Source organism: Lathyrus oleraceus, chromosome 6 (assembly GCF_024323335.1).
Source record: "Lathyrus oleraceus cultivar Zhongwan6 chromosome 6, CAAS_Psat_ZW6_1.0, whole genome shotgun sequence".
Classification (NCBI taxonomy): domain Eukaryota; kingdom Viridiplantae; phylum Streptophyta; class Magnoliopsida; order Fabales; family Fabaceae; genus Lathyrus; species Lathyrus oleraceus.
Window position 1 is genome coordinate 45,855,041 of NC_066584.1, and position 24,257 is coordinate 45,879,297.

At 32.1% G+C, this 24,257-nt stretch overlaps 1 protein-coding gene across 2 annotated transcripts; it reads right to left on the bottom strand.

The window, feature by feature from the left end:
• Positions 1–933: 933 nt before the first annotated feature.
• On the bottom strand, positions 934–20,738 carry LOC127092318 (aldehyde dehydrogenase family 3 member H1). 2 transcript variants are annotated; one of them, XM_051031162.1, is made up of 10 exons: positions 20,467–20,738; positions 3,687–3,755; positions 3,505–3,601; positions 3,014–3,220; positions 2,311–2,432; positions 2,101–2,205; positions 1,847–2,019; positions 1,652–1,742; positions 1,420–1,569; positions 934–1,311 (listed from the first exon to the last, which is right to left on the bottom strand). In XM_051031162.1, the coding sequence occupies exons 1-10, from the start codon at positions 20,689–20,691 to the stop codon at positions 1,078–1,080; spliced, it is 1,473 nt and encodes a 490-aa protein (XP_050887119.1). In that variant the 5' UTR covers positions 20,692–20,738; the 3' UTR covers positions 934–1,077. The 2 variants fall into 2 exon arrangements, with proteins under 2 accessions (XP_050887119.1, XP_050887117.1); XM_051031160.1 differs by lacking the exon at positions 20,467–20,738 and adding an exon at positions 4,547–4,951.
• Positions 20,739–24,257: the final 3,519 nt, after the last annotated feature.

Sequence of the window (24,257 nt, forward strand, 5' to 3'; positions counted from 1 at the left end):
GGATTAAGTCTGAATTATTAGATGGCCCCCGTGAAGAGACAAATGGTATCGAAGAATCAAGTGCAATCGGGTAATAGAGCTAAGTGGATTATAGAGAAGGATGGAACTTAAAGGATTTCAAGAAGTATGTGACCGATTTATATCAGAGTAGCGCAACAGATGGAGAAGAATGAATGATCTTGCAGTCAGAGATGGATGAAGTACTTGTTAAATTGGAAAAGGTCAGGTTGAATATACGACAACACAGATAGATGGAATTTTTTGAATGATCATGTTTTTGTTTTGAAACATGATTTCTAATGAAGCCAACGAGTGGTGTATGCTCGAAGTAGGAAGGAGGTGCACGTCGCGGAGTAAATGATTTTCATACATGACCTTTTGGAAGAATTCAAGAAAATCTTGTCTCGCTCTCCATAGGAACACTAACGAGAATGTTACTTCCTAATTGAAACTTCATGTGTGACCCGAAGGAAGGATTAAAGCAAGCCCAGTTATTCGATATCCGATTGAAATAGAGGGGCAATCCTCCAAGTATCACCCGACCCATGAATAGAGCTTTCTCATTCAATCGAAGGATGTGGGTGCCTACAAATTCGAGATCGAGGAACGTTTTGGAAGAAGTCATAAAAGCAATCTTACTAGGAAGATTGAAGTCGATATACCCGAGTGGATATGGGAGAGTACACCAAGGAATTTTCCTAGTGGAGGCTACCACGAGAGTTATCAATTACAATAACACTAACTAGTAAGGAATTTTCCTAGTGGAGGCTACTACAAGAGTTATCAATTACAATAACACTAACTAGTAAGGAATTTTCCTAGTGGAGGCTACCACGAGAGTTATCAATTACAATTCCTAATTTATTAATAGATTAAATTACACAAGTGAGTTATCATGTAGTATAAATAAAATTACACATGTGAGAGTTAGCATATAGAACTATCTAATTTATTCTCAAACACAAAAGTCATGGTTGATGTGTTTAAACCAACAAAAAATGAACAATAAAATACAAGGAAACCAAAATAAAAGACTTGCCAAATACAATTAAATGCTAGATTCCAAGACACATAATTCTAGGACTTTCCAAATATAGCACGAATTATACCAACTATGCTACCAGTCATGAGAGCCTTCATCAATCTAAACTTTGTTTTGGTGTATGGTGGATACCTTATAGAAGCATCACCAAAAAAACTGCGATAAAGAACTGCTTTTTTGTGGCTAAATGCATCAAAAGAGAATTTTCCATGGTATGCACCAACTCCACTGTCACCTACTCCTCCAAAAGGTAGAGTATGAACTGCAAGCTGCACCAAATGAAAAACACACGTCAGTAACAGAAACATAGAAGTTAATAGTGTTACGATTTCACGTTAATTCAAAACTATGAATTAAAAGATTCAACGATAAGTTACGTGTATAGTAGTGTCATTGATGACCAAACCACCAGCGGAAATCGTCTTAACAAACTGCTCCTTGAGATTCTTATTGTTGGTAAATATATATGCAGCAAGAGGCTTTGGTCCTGAATTTATCACTTCAAAGCTTTCTTCTATTCTATCCACCTATTTCAAGCAAGGAAAACAATGAGAAAAAAATAATGAAACTTTGAAGAAGATCTCAATGAATCGATGCCTTAATTCCTACCGTGATGATGGGAAGTAAAGGACCAAATATCTCTTCACTCATTATCAGAGAATCTCGCGGGACATCCAATAGAATAGTAGGGCTAATTCTCCTGTAGTTTAAGGTGGGAAAAGAGAGATTTTAGAGTCAATGTTGTATTTCACCATATCAGGATCTCATCAATGAAGAATCTCCAACAAAGAGGACAGAGCTTACAATTTGGTTTCATCCTTTTCACCTCCATGCACAATCTTACCAGAAACTTTATCATCGTCCAAAAGCTTAGTCAAGCGAGCAAAGTGGTTCGAGTTTACAATGCGTGACAAATCTTTTGATTCCAATGGATTCTTTCCATAAAAACTTTCTAATTCAGTCTTTAGAGCATCCACCTAAAAATAGAAGGCACCAAACACTAAACAAAGAGACATATATAGAAAGCCAACTACACTAGCTAGGGAAAAAGCTATTACCAACTTAGGAGCATAGTCTTTTGTGGTTATAATATAATCGGGAGAAATGCAAGCTTGTCCATTGTTGCAACCCCATTTTCCAGCAATTATCCTTCTAGTCGTAACCTTGCAATTTTAAATTCAAATCAATTTAAATGTCTTGATGAGGTGAAATGTAGGTAGGGTGATAGCAAGTATTTGTTAAATAGAAAAGAGAGGCTAAGGGTATACCTGTAAGTTGATATTTGAATTTGAATCAACAACAACAGGGGATTTTCCTCCAAGCTCCAGCACAACTGGTGTAAGGTGCTTAGCAGCAGCCGCCATCACGATGCGTCCCACTCTTCCATTACCTAGAAAACCAACCATTATATGATATGATCCAAACATCATTTTAACAAACTTTCGAGAAAACTATAAGTTGTCTTTATGACAATTTCCCTCACAACTTTAAGAAAAAATCCAAGAAAATTAGTAGTAAACAATTTGGCCATATAATTTGGTGGTTAGTTGCGATTTTTTAGTTGCACGGGTACGGGTAAGGTACCCGGTAGTATGATATACGGAATCTTCAAAAGGATTAAGGTACGGGTAAGTCAATAAAAAAAAAAGAGTTTATCTATAAAATGTATCAAGAGAGAACTAAATTGTTCAATTCACACAAAAACATCACAATAAAAGTTTTAAAAGTTAAAACTTATGTTAACATAATATAGAAAAAAACCACAAATTTCACTCAAAACAGAATAATGAGAAGTACTCATGTTTCAGAGCTGATGAAATAATGCACTTGTGAATTATCCAAAAGGGTTATCAAATTTTGCACATGAGTAATAATCAACAAGAATTCAAACCACAAGGAAAGTTTATCTGAGAAAACCAATTTGGAGTTATAAACAATAAAAGAACACCAGAGGTGAGAAACAAGGAGAACCTGTGTAGAAAATTTTATCCCACTTTTGTTGCAGTAATGCAGATGTTTCATCAACTGCTCCCTCAACAACTCTTATAGATGAGTTATCCATGTACTCCCCTACCAGTTTTGCCAGCAATGCTGATGTGGCTGGAGCAATTTCTGATGGTTTTAAGACGACAGCATTACCGGCTGCAATAGCTCCAATGACTGGATCAAGTGACAGCACTGAAAAAACAGAGATAATGCAATATAACATCAGTGCTTATCATATAAACAGTTGTGTACTAACTACTATTATAATAACAGATAAAGTCAAACTATTTTCAAAAAAGCTATGCCGTTTTCATAAGCTGTCATGGAGAACATATAAAAACAAGTTGAAAACAGCCTATGAACATGCCATAAGTTGTTTCTATAAGCTCTCCCAAACAATTTCACAAATGTCTATGTCAGTACATAAGTTTAAATAAGTCAATGCAAACAGATAAAAGATAAACATTTTAACATACAAAATGGATAGTTCCATGCAGAAATGACCAACACAACTCCGAGTGGTTCAGACACTATTTCAGCTGAAGCAGGAAATGTAGTGAGGGATGTTCGGACCTGCATTAAAGGGTGAATTCCTGTGATTAATGAAAAGAATAATGACAAAATAATGTCAGTGTAACAACTTCACTTAAAACATTACCTTTTCCGGAGTCATCCAATGCTTCAATTCCTTAATTGCAGTTTTACACGAGTTTTTCAACATAGCAATCTACATTACAACAACAACAGGTATGAGACGAACTATATTCAGGACATCAGCTTCATGTCCATATTATAAAGAAACTGTTGCGCAATTAAGCTTAATCTCCTTGCTAATCTCTACTAAACATTTCTGTATCTTGGCTAAAATAGTTTCACATGTATTCATAATTGTTTACTATCAAAAGAAACACGTGTGTTATAAGGTCTTATCCAAGGGCCAAAATAACTCTAAGACTATCTAAGCAATAAATACAACAACCAGTTCACACTTGCTGGGGTATAATAATTGAATGCCCATCAGAGACCTCCTATCCATACACAGATTACCATTGTTCTTAAAAACTTGTTGAAATTAACACAACTTAAACAAGTGTTATCACACTGATTTTGTAAAATATACCCTTAAAAAAATCACTTATTATAAATTCAAAGTACCAAACCTATCATAAATAAAGTTATACATCACATTTAATGTGTGACTCTGAAAGAGAAGAAAAAAAACTTAAAAAGAAGAGAAGCCATTGAGCATAAGATTGGTCCACTTCAAAAAGTAATAGTTCCTCATTAATGCTCACGCCAGACCTTAGAAACTCATGCGGCAACGTTTCAACCACCGAATCGTAAACACATTAAAAAAAATAAGAAGAATGTACAACCAGAACCAGCACTATCACCAATTCAATTTACTACCCTAAATAACAATAAATGAAATATAACTTCCTTTATTTTTTTTAGCAAAGTTAACAACCTATAGATTAAAAAATAAATAAAAATTTAAAAATTAGAACCTAACCGAACCTCATAAGCAACAGTTTCAAGCGGTGGTTTACCGACGTCGGCAAGAAGAGCATCTATGATTTCCGGTTCGTGATTTTCAGCAATTTTATAGAGTTGTTTAAGTTGCGATACTCTCCATTTGTAATTCCGTGTTTCACCGGAAACAAATGTTGCTCTCAGTTCATTCACCAGTGTCGACGCCGCTTCGGCAAACGTATTGGATTGATGTGAATCTGATTGTGCCGCCATGATTAATCGGCAAGAACGGAAACGAAAGTGCGTTGAAACCGAAGTGAAGTGAATCGTATTTGTTAAGAAAATAGAAGAGAAAAGACAAAATGGTAACAGTGGTGTGAGTTGAGTTGTATGTTATGGGTAGGGTGGGTATGAATTGCAGAGATGGCTGAGGTTTGGTCTATTATATAGTTTTGCTGAGGGTATTTTACATTTATATGAAGATTTGTTTGTAAAATTCATTTTTTGAATTTATGGTATAATATTTAAGTATATACTAGTAATTCATAATAAAAGTGATTAATTGTATATGTGGACATTTAAGAATTATAATTCATAATAACTAAAATTCTAATACTGTTTGATAAGATCAAACTATGAAATTATAGCATATAAATAAATTATTTGATTTTTATAGCCGTTAAATTTTCGTGGATTTTTTACATTTATTTTAATTATATTTAATTTCATTAATAAATGGTTGTGATGCATTAAAACTTTTGAGTGCTTACATTGAATAGAAAACTAGTGTCAATTAATCTCATACAATTATTTCATCAAAATAGTGTTATTTGGTACACAAATATATTTTTTAATTTAAATAATGTTTGAATTTAAATTTATATTGTGTTTTTTTAAATTGTAATCTACACTATTTTAATTAACAATAAACAAATATTAACTAACATATTTTTCGGTATAATTTTATGATTCTATGTGATAAGATATTTTTTTTAACTTATACTTTATAAATTCATATAATATAAATGAAGTTGGTAAGAATCTTTTAATCACGAGTTTATTATTAAAAATATGAAAAATAGCTATTAGTTACTAATCAAATAGTAATTAATTATAGAGAAAAAAAGATTATGCACGGACCGTGTAAAATATTTTTACACTGTCAATCAATCAGAGACGTGTATTCCACCAAATCACACATTTAATTTTAGAATACTGGTATGACATGACAGAACGTTATAAGTCTATTGGATGATGGTGTAAAAAAAGTTTACCCTTAATTAATAGTTATTTTTTATCTCTAATATTTATATAATTTAATTTATTAGTGTGTAACTTATTTTCTAGATGCTATTTCAAAATGTGTTTTAGTTTATTGTTTATAATTTATCATTTTTAATTTTATTTTTGTCTTTATTATTTTAATTAAAATTCATTACTATTTTTATAATTTATTGTAATTTAAAATAAAATAAAAATTATTAAATATCTATTATATCATTTTAATTTATCACTTAATTAAACTGTTAATTTTATCAAAGATTCCAATTAATTTATTAATTATAAGTCATTTGTTATCAATTATAAATTGTAAACTATCGGTTATCAACTATCAGTTATAAATTATCAATTATAAATTATAAACTATTAGTTATAAACTATAAATTATAAGCTATCAATTATCAATTATCAATTATAAATCAACAACTAACTTATCCGTCAACTATTATTTTTATCTATTTTTGTTCTCAAAATATCCTTTAATATCATTTTAAATAAATTTAAATAGATAATACAATATAGTTAAAAAAATTATAATTGATAACTTCTAATTACAATTAAAAAGGAATATGTGATTAGTAGTCTTTCTTAATGGTAGTTTTAAATCTTTCTTCAAGTTTATAAAAGGTAATATTAATTTATGCCCCAAGACACGTTAAAAAATCCATAAATAAAAAATTATTATGGAAAAAAAATCATTAATTATAATCTTGTATTAAATTTATCGCAGTTAAAAATCAGAATAGTAATATTTTAAATTTTAGTATCTAAAATCAATAAATTATTAATAAAAAATACGTTTATATTTTATCGCACATGCATGTTTAAAAAAAGCAAATAAATGGGCATAAAAGTGTCTGTTTAGACGTAAGTTATATTATAAAAACTATTGTATTTTTTATTTTTTATTTTAAAGTTTGAATACAATAATATTAATTTTTATTAACATATTTTATTTTAATATTAAATTTTATTAATATATTTTATTTTAATATATTTCAAAATAACTTTTTTTTTATTTTAATACAATAATTTTTATCAAAGTATGAATACAATAATATTAATTATATTAATAACTTTTTTATTAATATATTTTATGAGAAAATGAATGGTGTATAGTTAAAGTGTAAATTATTTTTACACTGTTATCTAATGATAAACATATATTCCGTCTAAATTTTAAGTTACTTAAATATTAGTAGTGCATTACCAACTCATATAGAATTTTACTCTACTAATTATAATTAGTAAAATATTTCATTAATTTTATTATCATAATTAATTCAATTAATTATTATGAAAACACGTACAATTTCCTTCTCCAATTTAAAATAAAAATAATAATTTCTTAATATAAGTGAAACATCTAATATGAAAAGGTGGAATTAAACAATTACTAGCTCTCAGTTTGATTAAAAAAAGTTATATTCATATTTTCTCAGTATCTTAACCTAGTTGTTCCTTTAAATTATCATACCATTTTTTTCACTAATACATATTTATTTGATTAAGTTTTAATTAATTCAATTATTTTAATAACTTAAATTATTAAAAATATTTTAGTAAATAATATTAATTTTATTAATAATACAAATCTTTTTTGAAATAATGCACAATTTAAAATTGACATTTAATTTTAAACAAAGAAGTACAATCATTAGACTCAATCAACATTAAGAAATCAAAGAGTTAGCTTATCAAATCATTTTCAATTTCTATAAGTTTAAAGACTATGACCTATTTTCCGATATTAAAACAAAAACTATAGAACGATACGTGATGGTGATGCCGTGACGTATATGCAATACCATTATTTTTATTTTATTTTGCCCAATTAGATTTTGTCACATAGAAATAGTATTATTATATATTAAAATGGCTCGGTTTTTTGAGGGGGTTATTTATTGGACTGATTTTATTAATATTATGAACTCAATAAATATAAAGTTGTATGCATAATTAACTTTAATCTACACTTTTTATTGAAATTGATAATAGAAATAGTTAAATTATGCATTAAAATAATTTCAAGTTTTATTTTTATTTTTATGTATGATTGTTTATATCCACAAGTTCCTTATTTGGTGTGTGAGTGTGACAGGAGGATAGTGTTGAACACGTAATATATGGAGGAATGGCGTGGCAAGAAACATCTTTGCTTATCACGTTATTAGATTATCTTGTTTGTTTGGTGTAACAAAAACAAATATCTTGTTTGGTGCTCCTAAACTAACCTAATTGCTTTTACCTTTGTAGTACTAACTATAATAACGAATTTGGATCCATTAATAGTTGTGATTGTGTCATAATTTCATTGCTTCGATAATCAATTATGAATATATATGTAATGTAATCACTAAATTAAATTAAATATATTCATATCTAATATTTATTATAAAATTTATTAAATATATTTTGTCAAAAATATAAATATACCAAACATAATATATAAATATATTTAATAGTCTGATAGAATGAATTATGATACTTTGGTAGCATTTGTCTAAAAAAATAAGAAGAATCAACTTTATGGGATTATTTTTAGTATCCTTTGTACTCATACACTCTAGTAAAAACTAATAATGTCAGAAGTGCGATTTTCGGTAAGTTTTTTTTGGACGGTGAGGGAGTATTTCAGCACGGTGGTTAGGGGTAACTTTTTTAGGTCCAAATCAAAGCTTGCGTTGGGATCTATACGCTGATGTTGGTTTAAAGTCCTATTCTTCGGAATAGGGACCAAATCAGAAGATCTCACATATTTTGAGCATTACGTTTGAGTATGGCGAGGGGGATGAGATGGCCGAAGAAGAAAGTGTTATGCCCCTTGGTGTGAACTCTGGAATTAGACAAGGGAATGGACAATGATAGCACTTCGAGGAGTACAATGAGGAACAACAAGGGGAAAAATAGGAAAATAGGGAAAACCCCGCCATGGAGAAAGTCACACCGACACTGTAAGATTCGGGGACCAATGGGGAAGAACAACCCAAAAAATTATAGGTGGATGTGATAAGTGGAAACCGAATTCCATCGAATGGGATGGCAATTGAATTCATAGTTGGGGAAGTATAAGTATAAATTGAGGAATCAGATATGGAATCGGAAGTAAAGCTCTGGGAATGAGCACGGATAATGTATGCCCTTGGCGGGGAATTGAGTATGAACGTTGTGAAGCAATTTATGATTAAATTCTGGAACTTTGTCAAACTTCCAAACATGTATTATCATGAAGAAGAATATTTCTTGTTGAAGTTTTATTCCTTCATTTAAAGAGATATGGTGCTCATGAGAGGTCCTTTCACCATTCAAGGTGTTCCAATGGTATTAAAGGACTGGAGTCCAGAGTTCAATTTCAATAGGGATATGTTATGCACTCTTCCTATCTGGGTGAAGCTTCCACAACTTCCATTACATATGTGGGATGCGGAGAGTTTGGGGAAAATTGGGAGTGTCATAGGGAAACCGCTATTCACTAACGAATGCACTGCTAATAAGCTTATGATTTCCTATGCTAGAATTTTAGTGGAAATTGATGTAACACAAAGGCTTAAGGAATTGATAGTTATCAAAGACAATGAGGAAAGGAAATTCAATCAGCCTATGGAATATGAATGGAGGCCCAAATTCTGTGATATATGTCAGAAAGTGGGACACAAATGCAACACAGAAAAACAAAATGAGCTTAAATAATGGAAAGCTAAGGAATTAGAGAGAAAGGAAGGCAACCAAGTTAAACAAGTCATGGAGGAAAACAAAACCCTTGAGACGAATGTGGATATAGCAAGCACATCTTGGACACATGTTGCTACAACAAGGAAAAACAAAGGTAAATCTATTGTTAGAGGTACAAATACTAAGATAGATTGTCATAATGAATTTGATATTATTGGGGTTTGGATTGACCCTAGTGTTCATAGTGAGATAACATGATTATTGCCTGGAAAGTGAGAGGCATGAATAACTCAGGAAATAAGAGGAAAGTTATATCTCGGATTAATAAAATCAACCATGTTTTGGCTATCTTAATAGAAACTATAGTGAAGCATCATAAGGCTCGGGCCATCAGAAATAAAATGGGAACTAATTAGAGTTTCTTAGATAATTATGAGAAGCATCATAATGGTAGAATTTGGATAATTTGGGATGAGTCCAAGATAAAACTGACAAAATTAGTTGGGTCTGACAAATTCATTCATTGTGAGCTTAAGAACCTCAAGGATGGGCTGAAGGAATTGTGCATTGCTATATATGCTCTCAACAATTTGGATCAGAGGAAGAGCCTATGGAGAGACATTGAGAATCTGCAGGTGAATGGGACCTGGTTTCTAATGGGGGACTTTAATAATGTGTGCAACCCTTAAGACAAAATTGGGGGTAAAGTGATTGCGGGGAAAGTGAATACATAGACTTTACTAATATGATGGGTAACATGGGGATCTTTGAGAATGATAGTATAGGGGATTATTTCACTTGGTTCAACAAGCATATGAATGGAGCTATCTACTTTAGGATTGACATGGTGATTTTTAATATGCAGTGGATTCAAAAGTACATGGGGACCATTCTGAAAGTCATGGAACCATGGGTCTCTGATCATGCCATGTTATGCCTTAAGGGTCAAAAAGCATATGAATGGAGCTATCTACTTTAGGATTGACAGGGTAATTTGTAATATGCAGTGGATTCAAAAGCACATGGGGACCATTCTGAAAGTCATGGAACCATGGGTCTCTGATCATGCCATGTTATGCCTTAATAATGTGTGCAATCCTCAAGACAGAATTGGGGGTAAAGTGGTTGTGGGGAAAGTGAATACATGGACTTTACTAATATGATGGATAACATGGGGATCTTTGAGAATGATAGTATAGGGGATTATTTCACTTGGTTCAACAAGCATATGAATGGAGCTATCTACTTTAGGATTGACAGGGTGATTTGTAATATGCAGTGGATTCAAAAGTACATGGGGACCATTCTGAAAGTCATGGAACCATGGGTCTCTGATCATGTCATGTTATGCCTTAAGGGTCAAGAAGCATATGAATGGAGCTATCTACTTTAGGATTGACAAGGTGATTTGTAATATGTAGTGGATTCAAAAGCACATGGGGACCATTCTGAAAGTCATGGAACCATGGGTCTCTGATCATGCCATGTTATGCCTTAATAATGTGTGCAATCCTCAAGACAGAATTGGGGGTAAAGTGGTTATGGGGAAAGTGAATACATGGACTTTACTAATATGATGGATAACATGGGGATCTTTGAGAATGATAGTATAGGGGATCATTTCACTTGGTTCAATAAGCATATGAGTGGAGCTATCTACTTTAAGATTGACAGGGTGATTTGTAATATGCAGTGGATTCAAAAGCACATGGGGACCATTATGAAAGTCATGTTACCATGGGTCTCTGATCATGCCATGTTATGCCTTAAGGGTCAAGAGAAAGATCAGAAGAGTAAATCTCAGTTTAAATTTCAAAATGTTGTCATTAATACTGAGGGTTTCCAGGAAGTTGTCAAAGTCAGTTTGCATAAATAGGTGAAAGGTACTGCTATGTACATAGTTTGGAAGAAGCTCTATAATCTGAAGAATGTAAGCAGAGATAAGAGTGGGGGTTTTAAAGGCATAAAGGATCAGATAGAAACAACTAGAGTTAACCTTAACAAGGTGAAAACTAAGCTTTTTCAGGATAGGATGAATTTTGATCTCATTGAGAGAGCTAAGAACCTCACTAGTGATATTATCAGATTGAATACTATAGAATAGCAATTTACCAGTCAGGGAGCTAACATTAACTTGATTAAACTTGGATATGGGAATAATGTTTCCTTTCATGCTTCCCTTAAAAGTAAGTATCAAATGAAACATATCAAAAGCCTCAAGAACAAAGATGGGATTCTTCTGACAACTCATCATGAGCTTGAAGAGGAGATTCTGCAATTTTATGGTGAGTTAGTTGGCAAGTCAAATCAGAAAATGGACATTATTAATCTGATTGTTATGAGACAGGGGTCCCACTTGAATGATGATCATAGAAAGTCCCTAATTGAGCTTGTCGCTGATCAGGAAGTCAAGTATGCTCTTAAAGGTATTAGTGATAATATTGCTCCTGGTATAGATGATTTTGGGGCAAAATTCTTCAAGGCCACCTGGAATACTATTAATAAGGATGTCCTTAATTCCATTAGAGAATTTTTTTAGAAAGATACAATGTTAAAAGTTATCTACAATTGTCACCCCCATTCCAAAGACTAATCAAGCTAGTATGGTCAAAAGACTACATGCTTATTTCCTGCTGCACTAATATGTACAAGATAATTTCCAGGATTTTGACAGCCATATTGAGTAAAGTTTTGGGAAGTATAATTGATGAGAGTCAAGCTGCTTTTGTGCCAGGAAAATACATTCAGGACCATATCCTTCTGGCATATGAATTAATCAAGGATTACAACACCAAGGGTGGTCCTCTTAGATGTATGCTTAAAATGAACCTTCAAAAGGCATGTGATGTAGTGGAGTAGTGTTCTTTGGAAGGTAATCTGAGAGAGTTAAGCTTCCTCGAAAAATTCATAAGGTGGATTATGCACAATGACCATTATTTCTAACAGATTCAAAATCAAAGGTGAGACTACTAGTATTCTCAAATCCATAAGGGGACTGAGACAATGGGATCCATTCTCCCCTTTGTTATTTGTTATCATGATGGAATATCTTCACAGGAGCATGAAAAGGCTGAAGTGTAACCCTAATTTAAACTTCCACTCGAAATGTGAGAAGCTGGGCCTTATCAATATGAGATTTGCAGATGACTTACTTTTGTTTGATAGAGGAGACACCATGTCCATTGAGTTGATGATGCATGCCTTCGAAAATTTCTCTAATTCCACAAGGTTGGTTGTCAATCCTAATAAATGCAAGATTTATTTTGGGAATGTGGAGAATGACATCAAGCAGAAAATCAATCAGGTTATAGAGTTTTCTGAAGGGTCTATCCCCTTTAGGTATCTTGAAATCCCTCTCTCTAGTAAGAGGTTGTCTATTGGTCAGTGCTTGATTTTGGTAGAGATAATTGTTAAGAGGATATGCGTTGGACTGCTAAACTCCTTAGCTTTGGTGGGAGGCTTTAGGTGATAAATAATGTCCTATTTTCTACAACCAACTATTGGTTACAATGCTTACCTCTTCCCCAAACTATTATAAAAAGTGTTGAAGTTACCTGCAGATCTTTCCTCTGGTCTAGCAGTGACGAGATTACTCGTAAATTCCCCATTGCTTTCAACAAATTCTGCTTACCCAAAAAGCAAGGTGGACTTAACATTTATTCTATTGCTGGGTGGAACAAGGCTTGTATCACCAAGTTGTTATGGAACCTCTGTGATAAGGCTGATAGTCTATGGATCAAATGGATTCATAGCTATTATACCAAACAACAGGATATCATGATTGTCTCTATAAAAACCAACTTCTCTTGGATATTAAAAGTAATTCTTAATCAAAGACAAATAATGTGTCATGTGGATGATTGCATATACATCTTATTGTATGAAAAGTTCAGTACCAGGACCATGTACTATGTCATTAAGACTCAACATCAAAATGTTGGTTGGAGGAATGTCTTCTATGGTAACACGGGGATACTAGGGGCACTGTGCACTAAAGATATATTATGTAATTTGGGGATCTTAAATAAGGATAGTTGTTGTTTTTGCAGGGACAAAGAAACAATTTAGCACTTGTTGTTTACTTGGAAGAAACTAAGAAGATTTGGGAGGGGATCTTAAGTTGGATTCAAGTTGATCATAAAGCTCTTAGGTGGAATGAGGAATTGAGTTAGGTAGTGCAGTATAGCAAAGGCAAAGGGTGACGCGCAAATATTCTCAAGTGTGCCATAGTGGAAACGGTTTATGCAGTTTGGATTTATAGGAATTATGTTTGTCTTGGTGGGAAGATTGATGGAAATGCTATTTTTACTAGTATAGTGGACAATATTACTCATAGGACTTGGATGAGGCACAAACTTAGGAAATATGTTAGTGTGTTTATGATGCCTTAATGGGCTAGTGGCTATGTTTGTCTTTTGGTGGCTGGATCGGTTGATCTTCATGTTTGTATAGGTCAAATATTCTCAAGTGTGCCATAGTGGAAACAGTTTATGCAGTTTGGATTTATAGGAATTATGTTTGTTTTGGTGGGAAGATTGATAGAAATGCTATTGTTTCTAGTATAGTGGACAATATTACTCATAGGACTTGGATGAGGCACAAACTTAGGAAATATGTTAGTGTGTTTATGATGCCTTAATGGGCTAGTGGCTATGTTTGTCTTTTGGTGGCTGGATCGGTTGATCTTCATGTTTGTATAGGTCAAATATTCTCAAGTGTGCCATAGTGGAAACAGTTTATGCAGTTTGGATTTATAGGAATTATGTTTGTTTTGGTGGGAAGATTGATAGAAATGCTATTGTTTCTAGTATAGTGGACAATATTACTCATAGGACTTGGATGAGGCACAAACTTAGGAAATATGTTAGTGTGTTTATGATGCCTTAATGGGCTAGTGGCTATGTTTGTCTTTTGGTGGCTGGATCGGTTGATCTTCATGTTTGTATAGGTTTTAGTTTAGTAATATATTTTTGCTTCTTCCAAAAAAAACTAATAATATCTCTAAAATTTGAAACTTAAATTCTGAACGCCTCCAAACTTAACCAAGGTAAAATCTTAAATCTAGGTCATTAGAAAACATTATATGAGAAGCAAATTAGGGAAAATCATGATGTTGATGTATTATCTACATGTCAACGTATTATGGTTGTTGAGATATTATATATAACTCAAGTTGAGTTGTGTGGCTCAATCCCAAAGCTAATTAGAGTTTAGGATTTGTTACTTAGTTTGTTATTTTACTTAGTATTCAAGTCACTTAGGTGTATATAAATAGACATTTTATAATTCAGCATTATCATTCAATTCAATAATATATTCCTTATTTCTTTATTCTCTCGTTTCCTCCTCACTAAAACTGCCTCAAGCACTAACAAATTGGTATCTAGAGCTTCAGTTAGATTCTTAATCGTGTTTTCAAGAATTACACGTCAGAGATCGTATTTTCGGGATCGTGGGTTGTTGTTGATCAATCGCTGCAAAGATGAATGGTAACGAAAATTTACCAAACTCCCTTCAAAATCTTGACGATAAGAATTGACTTCGATGGAGAAAACATATACAATCTCTATTTGGCTTTCATGAAACCCTAGAAGTGGTTATTAATGGTGTTCTCGCGGTTGGTGAAGATGCAACCGACACACAGAGAGCCACTCACAAGGATTCCAAGAAGAAGGATTACAAGGCGACATTTTACATCCAATCGGTGGTTGATGCAACTAATTTTGATAGAAACACTCATGATGAATCGGTGAAGGAGGCATATGATATTCTTGTTAAGTATTATGAAGGAGCCGAGAAAGTCAAGGTTGTCAAGTTGCAAACTTTGCGACGGCAATATGAGTTGTTGTCGATGGGAGAAGACGAGAAGATTACATGATATGTGTCGAAGGTGAAAAAATCTAATGAAAGGTTGTGGTCAAACCCTAACTGATAAGATGATAGTTGAGAAGGTAATGCATACATCAACCTCTCACTTTGATCACATTATTATAGCTATTCAAGAATCCAACAATCTTGAAACCCTAAAACTAGAAGATTTGGTTGGTTTGTTGGAGGTGCATAAGATTAGGATTGTCGAAAGAAAAGGAGTTAAAGACTCGATACAAGCACTACAACTCGGTCATGGAAGAAGAATGGTGGTTCCAACAAGTTCAGAGGCAAAATCAACAAGACTCGGGGCAAGAAGTCTGGGTAGAATTCTCATAAGAATAAGGTCGATGATAGAGATTCTGAATCCTCGAAAAGAGGAGAAGGAAATTCCTATCAGAAAGACAAAGAAGAGAAAAAAGGTGTGCAGTGCTATAATTGTGAAAAGTTAGGTCACTTGGCCAAACCATTATTGGTACAGGAAAGACAAGGAATCGACAAAAGGAAAGGATGAAGGAGAAAACCTTGAACGTCAAGATTCATATGATTATGATGATATGGTGGTTATGGATGTAGTTGCAGATGACCATGTCGAATCCAAGATCTGGTTCCTCGAATCAAGTTGCTCAAATCACATGACTGGTCAAAAATTATGGTTAGTACATTTCGATGAGTTGAAGAAGAGCAAGGTAAAGCTTGTTGATAATAGCTCGTTGTAAGCTGAAGGCACTGGAAACATAGTTATTCAAAGGATTAATAGATCGAAAGCCTTGATCAAATATGTACTTTATGTCCCTAGAATGAAGTGCAATATGCTAAGCGTTGGACAATTGGTCGAAAATGGGTTCTTAATGGTTATGAAAGATAGATCCTTAGAAACTTTTAACATCCAAAATAACTTGGTCGTGAAATCTCCTTTGTCAAAGAATAGAATATTTAATACCATGATTAGTTTGACTGAGGTACAATGTCTAAAAACAATTGTCGACCATAAAAATAGTTGGTTATGGCATATGAGGTTTGGCCATCTGAATTTTAGGTTGCTCAATAAACTAACCACTCAAGATATGGTAACTGGTATACCAAGTCTTGAGATGCCTGAAAAACTTTGTGAAGGTTGCCTAGTAGGAAAGAAGTCCAGGAAGTATTTCGTTTCGACTATGCCAATGAGATCATCATGCATACTCGAAGTTGTACATTCAGATGTATGTGGTACTTTTAAGGAGCATACCATTGGTGGAAACAAGTATTTTGTTTCGTTTGTTGATGAGTTTAGTTGAAAGTTTTGGATCTATGTAATCAAGAGAAATGATGAAGTATTCAAAATCTTTAAGAGATTAAAGATGCTTGTCGAAAACCAGAGTGAAAAGAAGATCAAGGTTCCGTGAACAGATGGAGGTGGCGAATACACATCCAAGATATTTGAAGCATTATGTGCAGAATATGGTATTAATAATGGGGTAACTTCTCCTTATACTCCTCAACATAACGGAATATCATAAAGAAGAAACAAGACCATACTGGACATGGCGAGATGCCTATTGAAGCATAAGAGTTTGCCAAAATCCTTATGGGGTGAAGTTGTTTCGATTTCTATTTATATACTGAACATATGCCCTACCAAGAAGCTGAAGAACAAGGTTCCTGAAGAAGTATGGAGAGGAAAACAACCATTAGTGAGTCATCTGAAGGTGTTTGGCTCTATGTGTTACAAGCATGTTCTTAATGCAAGAAAAAGGAACCTTGATGACAAGAATGAACCTATGATTCTTGTATGATATCATAAGACTGGAGCATACAGGATGTTCAATCCAATTAATAAGAAGATTATGATTAGTCAAGATATTGTGACTGATGAAAAATCTTCCTGGGATTGGAATTCTAGTAATGCAATTGATAAGTCATTTATGAGCTATGATTTCGACAAAGCAAGTAATGACGTCGAAATCAGAGATATTATCGATATTCCAGTTGAAGTCTAAGTTATTACGGACATACCAGACACAATCAAAGTCATAGAGGTTATGGCTAGCACAAGTCAGAGACCTCAAAGAACTAGAGCTCGTCCAAGAAGACTTCAAGACTATGAAGTGGTTGGTGATGATGAAGTCACAACAGCTAGAGAACTAGTTCATTTTGCTTTACTTGCAGGTGTTAAACCAATCAACTATAACGAGGGTTTAAAGAATATGAAGTGGAAGTATGCTATGGTCGAAGAGTTACAAGCAATCGAAAGAAACAACACATATGAGTTGGTCGAATATCCAACACATACAAAAGCTATCGAAGTGAAGTGGGTGTTCAAGTTGAAGCACAATGTTAATGGGTCGATAGCAAGACATATGGCGAGATTGGTAGCTTGAGGATTTTTCAGCGTGCATGACTCGACTACTCTGAAGTCTTTGCACTTGACATAAGATCGGAAACTGTTCGACTAGGGGTAGCCTTGACATGTAAGCAAGGTTGGTTAACATTTCACTTAGATGTGAAATTGGCATTTTTGAATGGACCTTTAGATGAAGAGGTATATGTCGCACAACCTCTTGGGCTTATGATTCAGGAGGAAGCAAGGAAAGTATAAAACTTTCACAAAGCGCTATATGATCTCAAGCAGGCATCTAGGGCATGGAACAAGAAGATCGACTCATACTTGGTCAAATTTGGATTTGTCAAATGCAAATCTGAGTATGGTGTCTATGTTCAGGTTATGGCACAAGATATAAAAATCATCTTCTTATATGTCGATGACTTGCTAGTAACTGGAAGTAGCTTGAAGAACTTGTCAAAGTTCAAAGAGCTGATGAAGAAGGAATTTGAAATGTCAGATCTAGGAAAGTTGTTATACTTTCTAGGCATGGAATTTCAAATGTCGAAGCAAGGTATGATGCTACATCAAAGAAAGTATGTCAAGGAGACACTCAAGAGATTCATGATGGATGATTCGACTCCTGTATCTTTGTTTATCGAACCAAATTTGAAGTTGGAGAAGCATGGAGAGGAAGATAAAGTCGATGCAACTTTGTTCAAACAAATTGTCAGATCTCTGAGATATGTGTGCAATAGTCGACATGTACATGTTTCTCAGTAGGATTAGTGAGCAGATATATGAGTGAACCAAAGGTGTCGCACATGAAGGTTGCAAGAAGAGCCCTAACATACTTAAAAGGATCGACAAACTATGGAATTTTATTTCAACGAGACTCTGAAAGAAAAGAAGTTATGGTTACTTGTTATTCAGATGTTGATTGGTGTGGAGATAAGGAAGATCGAAGAAGCACTACTGGATATTTCTTTCAATTATTTGGTGTCCCAATCTCATGGTGCTTGAGAAAGCAACATGTGGTGGCATTATCATCGTGTGAGGCTAAATATATAGCAGGATCATATGTTGCGTGTCAAGAAATTTGGATCAGATCTGTGCTGGAATAGATCGAGATCGAAGTGAATAAACCTCTGGTACTGCAGATCGACAACAAGTAAGCCATAAATCTTGCGAAGAATCCAGTTTTGTATGGAAGAAGTAAGCACATGGAAGCTAGATTTCAATTTTTAAGGGAAAAGGTAAATCAATGTGAACTTGAAGTAAGGCATTGCTCAAGTGAAGCACAATTGGCCAGAATTTTCACCAAAGGATTGAAGATCGACGGGTTCCTAACATTGAGAAATAAATTAGGAATAGTTCATATCGACAATGACTAATGTGTTTCAAAAACTTGGATTATAAGGGGGTATGTTGAGATATTAGATATAATCCAAGCTGGATTTTGTGACCCAAACTCAAAGCTAATTAGGATTTAGGGTTTGTTTCTAAGTCTCAGCCCTTCCATTTAATTTCTCTTTATAATTTATAAAACTATATTCAAGAAAAGAATAATGGTCATAGGCCTCACTCCCCTATAACTTATTTCATCTTTTTTGAAAGGCTAGACTAAACTGATCTATTGTTTTTAATAGAGGCTAAGCCAATATATTAGAAAGAAGAAAACAAAAGAGATGAGAGGACTAAAGTGGAAGAAAGCATTATAAGCTTGGCCATACCAAGCTTGTTACACAAGAAAGCATCTTTTAAGACTATCCAAAAGATGATTAAACCAAGTAAAACTCCTAGATGTCAACTCATTACTAGCAAGAATGTATGCACACATGTTGTCTTTCTTATAAATGCGAGAAATCATAAAATTCAAGTATTTAATTTTGTGGAGACATTTCAACCAACAATTTTTAATATGCCTATGAGCAAAATTAGGATTAGAAAAAGCTTTTACCACCACTAAGGAATCAATTTCAATTCAAACTTTGTTCTAGTGCTCGTCTAAAACCAACTCAATGGCAAGCATCGCAACAGGGAAACAGAAAGCTTCATTCCAACTTCTTTTGAAAGGTTGGACATGCTAATAGATTCAATCCACTTTGTGTCTCTTTGAAAAACAAAGAAATCATGTTTTCACCATAAGTTTGGCTAAAACTATTATTTATTAGTGTATGTTTTGAAATAGTTAAAATCAATTCTAACGGTGTATAATTGATTTTTGAATAATTTTAAAGTGTTTTGTTTTATTAAAATAGAATTGATTTTACTTAAAATTAAAATTTATTGTTTTTGAATTTAAATTTAATTTTTATTGTTTAATTTAATTTTATATATAATTATTGAATTATAAATTACTTAACATTCAATTCACTTTTAACTCAAATTAATTTTGTAAAATCAATTCTTTCAAAATCAATTTTTTTAAAAGCATATTACTTTTATAAATTTGAAGTGTATATAGAAATGTGAGAAAAGCAATTCAGACAGCAGCCATCCAACTTTCTTCTTTGCTAAAAAAAACTTATATTTTGAAATATTTTTTAGATAATTAAGAATATTATAGATAAAAAAAAATAATGATTAGTTCTTTTTAATATATATTCTAGTTAATTTTCATATAATTCTGAAATCGTTAATTAATAATTATTCTCTAATCCTATGAACTTAACATTAAAATAAAATGACACCAAACTCAATCAAGTCAAACAAAAACACCAAATAAAACCCAAAAACCATACCTAGATATAACCAAAAATAGAAACTGAAAAAGATAAAACACTTCAATAAAAAAAAAACATAGTAAAATTATAGAATAGATTAAGAACTTGTGTACCTCTTGGATGAAGGCTTCAGCTTCAGATTTGGATAAGTCAGAGAAAAGAGCATCGAGAATCTGTTGCTCATGCTTTTCACTTATTTCCAAAAGAGCTTTCAACTGAGAAACTCTCCATTCGTAGCTTCGAGTGTTACCAGACTCAAACGCTTCTCTCAGATTCTTAACCGTTGCTAAAGCTTCTTCTGAATCAAACACTTTGGTTTTGGCTGTAGAAGATGCCATCTTTTTGCTAACTGTTACTCAGATGGATGGATACAACTGATAAATATATATTGTTAGTCTTACTTAGTAGGCCTAAGTTTTGGAACCAGACAAAATTTTCTCTTTTCGATTTCGATGTATAACATATTATTAAAATAAAAAAATTAATAATATAATTCTTCTAGAGCACTTAAATCAAAATTGAGCAAATATCAATTTAAAAGATGATATATTTATTTTTAATACAAATTATTATAACCACAAATCTATACTTCAACCAAATATTAACAATTTTGTATTTAATATATTTGTTTCTTATACAAGTCATTAAAAAATTTAAAAGCTAAAAAGCTCTTAAAAAATATTTATTTTAATTGGGAAAAATATCTACTTTTTATTTAACATATTTATTTCTAAGACGTAAAACATTAAAACCAAAAATATATATATTTTTTAAATAACCATTAATTTAAAAAAAAATATCAAAATAACTATTATTTTAAATTATTTATCAATAAAACCACTTTTTGTTATTCAATATGGTGTCATGCCTAATGATGCATGCATGATCCACTTATGATGCGCCAATGTATATAGTGCATGTATGATCCCTTATTGGATGTGTCAATCCATGTGACTACTGCTCTTTTGTGTTTGCTTTATAAATACAACATTCCCCTTTTATTATTTTTCACAAATCTTCTAATCTGTTATTGAAGAGAAATGATGACAAATTTATCAAATACCGTAGGACCATCCGCATGACCTTCACACCAACCACCTTTTCCGCAGGTCAACACTCAAAGACACTAAACTCTTCAAGTAAATCGTATGAGACCTCGAAGGCAGACTAATGCACTGGGATATGGATCAATGAGACGTTTCGGTCGGGCGAGACATTGATTTTCTTGTTAGTTGTTGTGTTGTATTTGAATTTTATAACATAATATTATCAATTATTTTTTATTTTCTATTTTATTTCAAACTTTTATAATTAAAATTTAAAATTTTCAAAAGAAAATTATATAACCAAAACATGTGTCAGTGTCAATGACGCATACTCTCAAACCCAACAAACATGCGTTATCCCCAACTAACATGTGTTGCATGCATGCTTCATAATAAATGCCACATATGTTAAGTGTTAAAGGATGTGTCATTAGTCTTGACTACTATTTCTAAAATGTGGTTATTTTAATAAATAATTTTAAATTTTGATTATTTTAATATTATTTTTTAAAATATTAGTTATTTTAAAGAAAAAATCACCAAAAATCATAAAACACTTCAATACAAACTGGATGAATATTAATTTTATATTTAATACATTCATTTAAACCGAAAATCATTTGCATAATTTTTCTACAACGACTTGAATAAAGATCATCAATGCTATATTTTTGTATTTATTTTCTTTCAAATTATTATACTATATATATATATATATATATATATATATATATATATATATATATATATATATATATATATATATAATATATATATATATATATATATTATATATATATATATATATATATATATATATATATATATATATATATATATATATATATATATATATATTAAAACCAACAAACTCTTCTAGAACACCTCCACCTTCTTTCATCCTTTTTCTTTAAATAAAAGGCATATATGCCTATAAGTGGTCAACTATCAATTATATATTTAATAGATGTACTTTTAATATAAATTATTAAGTTAAATATTAAAAGAAAATTATTAGTATGATTATGGTTTTTAAGTATTTTTCTCCACACGACATTTCCATAATTGTCCTTTATTCTCATATATTTAAATTTTAATATAACTTTTTCTTTTTAAAATTCATCAAGAAAAATATATGAAAGAGACCGAAGGTGTCGGTATTGCGAGTAGATTCATGGAGAGACCGAAGGTGTCTCACTTGACGATGGTCAAGAGGATCCTTAGATATGTGAAAGGTACTTTTGGTTGCGGAATTCTCTTTCCCGCATTGGACAAGGGGCGTAAGTGCAATTTACTTGGCTACACCAATTCCAATTGGTGCGGAGATAAAGATGACCGAAAATCGACGGCGGGGTACATCTTTATGTTTGGTAGTACACCAATCTCTTGGTGTTCGAAAAAGGAACCAGTTGTAGCACTCTCTTCTTGTGAGGCCGAGTACATTGCGGCGTCGTTAGGTGCGTGCCAAGTTATGTGGCTTATGAATCTATTGAAGGAATTGGGATGTGGTGATGATGTTGCCACCACACTGTTTGTAGACAATGCTTCCGCAATAAATCTTGCGAAGAACCCGATTGCACACGGAAGGAGCAAGCATATTGAGACGCAGTTTCATTATTTGAGAGAATTGGTTAGTGATGGAAAGCTTAGATTGAGCTATTGCCGAAGCGAAGACCAAGTCGCGAATTTGTTGACAAATGGTGTGACAAATGATGTGTTCAAGAGGCTAAAGAAGTGCTTGAGCATGGTGGACTTGGAGCAACTAAAGTGAGGTGGTGTGTTAATTGAAAATTAAAATTCTGTTTTTTTCCTTCCAAAATTAACAGATTTTATTTTCTTTAGAGTCACTTTAGTTGTAGCTTTTATTCCCAATGTATAAATACATTTTTATCATTCCAATTCAAGGTTAATGCAAAAATACATACTCATCCAAATATTACTCTATTCTCTCTATTTTTCTCTCTCAACTTCATCTTCCCCAATCTTCTTTTCTTCCACCATTGTTGAACCTTCAATTTTCAGTTTTATGTTTTATGTTCCAACACTATTGTAGGTCGCATTAAAAATAATATTATTATATTTTGAAAATGGTAAATAAAGATATTCAAAATTATATTAAAGCAAAGTATTATTGATATTGTGTAATCAATGATGTTCTTTAAGCGAAATGTCAATTCTCTATTCGAAGTATTTTCTTTTTCCCTGCAATTGTTTTCTATAGTGAAGAAAAAATGTAAGACTCTTATTAAATTAGAATTTTTTTAGAGAAAAAGATAGTAAAATTAATAGTAAATAGTGTAATCAAGTTTTTTTTATCTTATAAAGATTTGAATCAATTCTTCGTACATCCATTTATCAATGCGCTCTTGAGATTTAAAAAACTACAAATACATGACGAAATGTCATATCATCAAAGAAATATATTCAAAATATTTGACTCATTTGAATATAATATGATTTATTGTGGCACAAATAAATGTATATATGGAGAATGAAAATACTTTATTTTAGTCTAGATTTGGTAGAACAACAACTATGATTTGTTTCTGAATTATCTGGATTTCTAGTAAAAAAGAAAAACAATGGACTTAGTAAATATATATCATTTTATTTACATAAATCATTAATAGAAGTTAAATTTATGCATTCAAAAATATTCTAGAGTAAAAATATTCTTAAATGAATAAAATAAAACCTCTCTCTCTCTCAAATCAAATTCATCTAAATTTTCATATTTTTTTTATTTTTTAAATGATTTTCAATATTCAAAAATTTAAAATTTCTGAAATTTGTCTTATAGCAACGGTAAAAAAATGTTTGCTTAAATAGCCTGTTGGTCCCTGTAAGTTAGCAAGTTT

Bases quoted from the DNA above. Each gene is read 5' to 3' on its own strand.
- LOC127092318 (XM_051031160.1), bottom strand. From the start codon at position 4,774: ATGGCGGCACAATCAGATTCACATCAATCCAATACGTTTGCCGAAGCG. The intron at 3,221-3,504 runs GTATGTTAAAAT...CTGTTTTTTCAG, and splicing joins TGCATGGAACTATCCATTTT to TGCTGTCACTTGATCCAGTC. The intron at 2,433-3,013 runs GTTCTCCTTGTT...TTGGTTTTCTAG, and splicing joins GGATAAAATTTTCTACACAG to GTAATGGAAGAGTGGGACGC.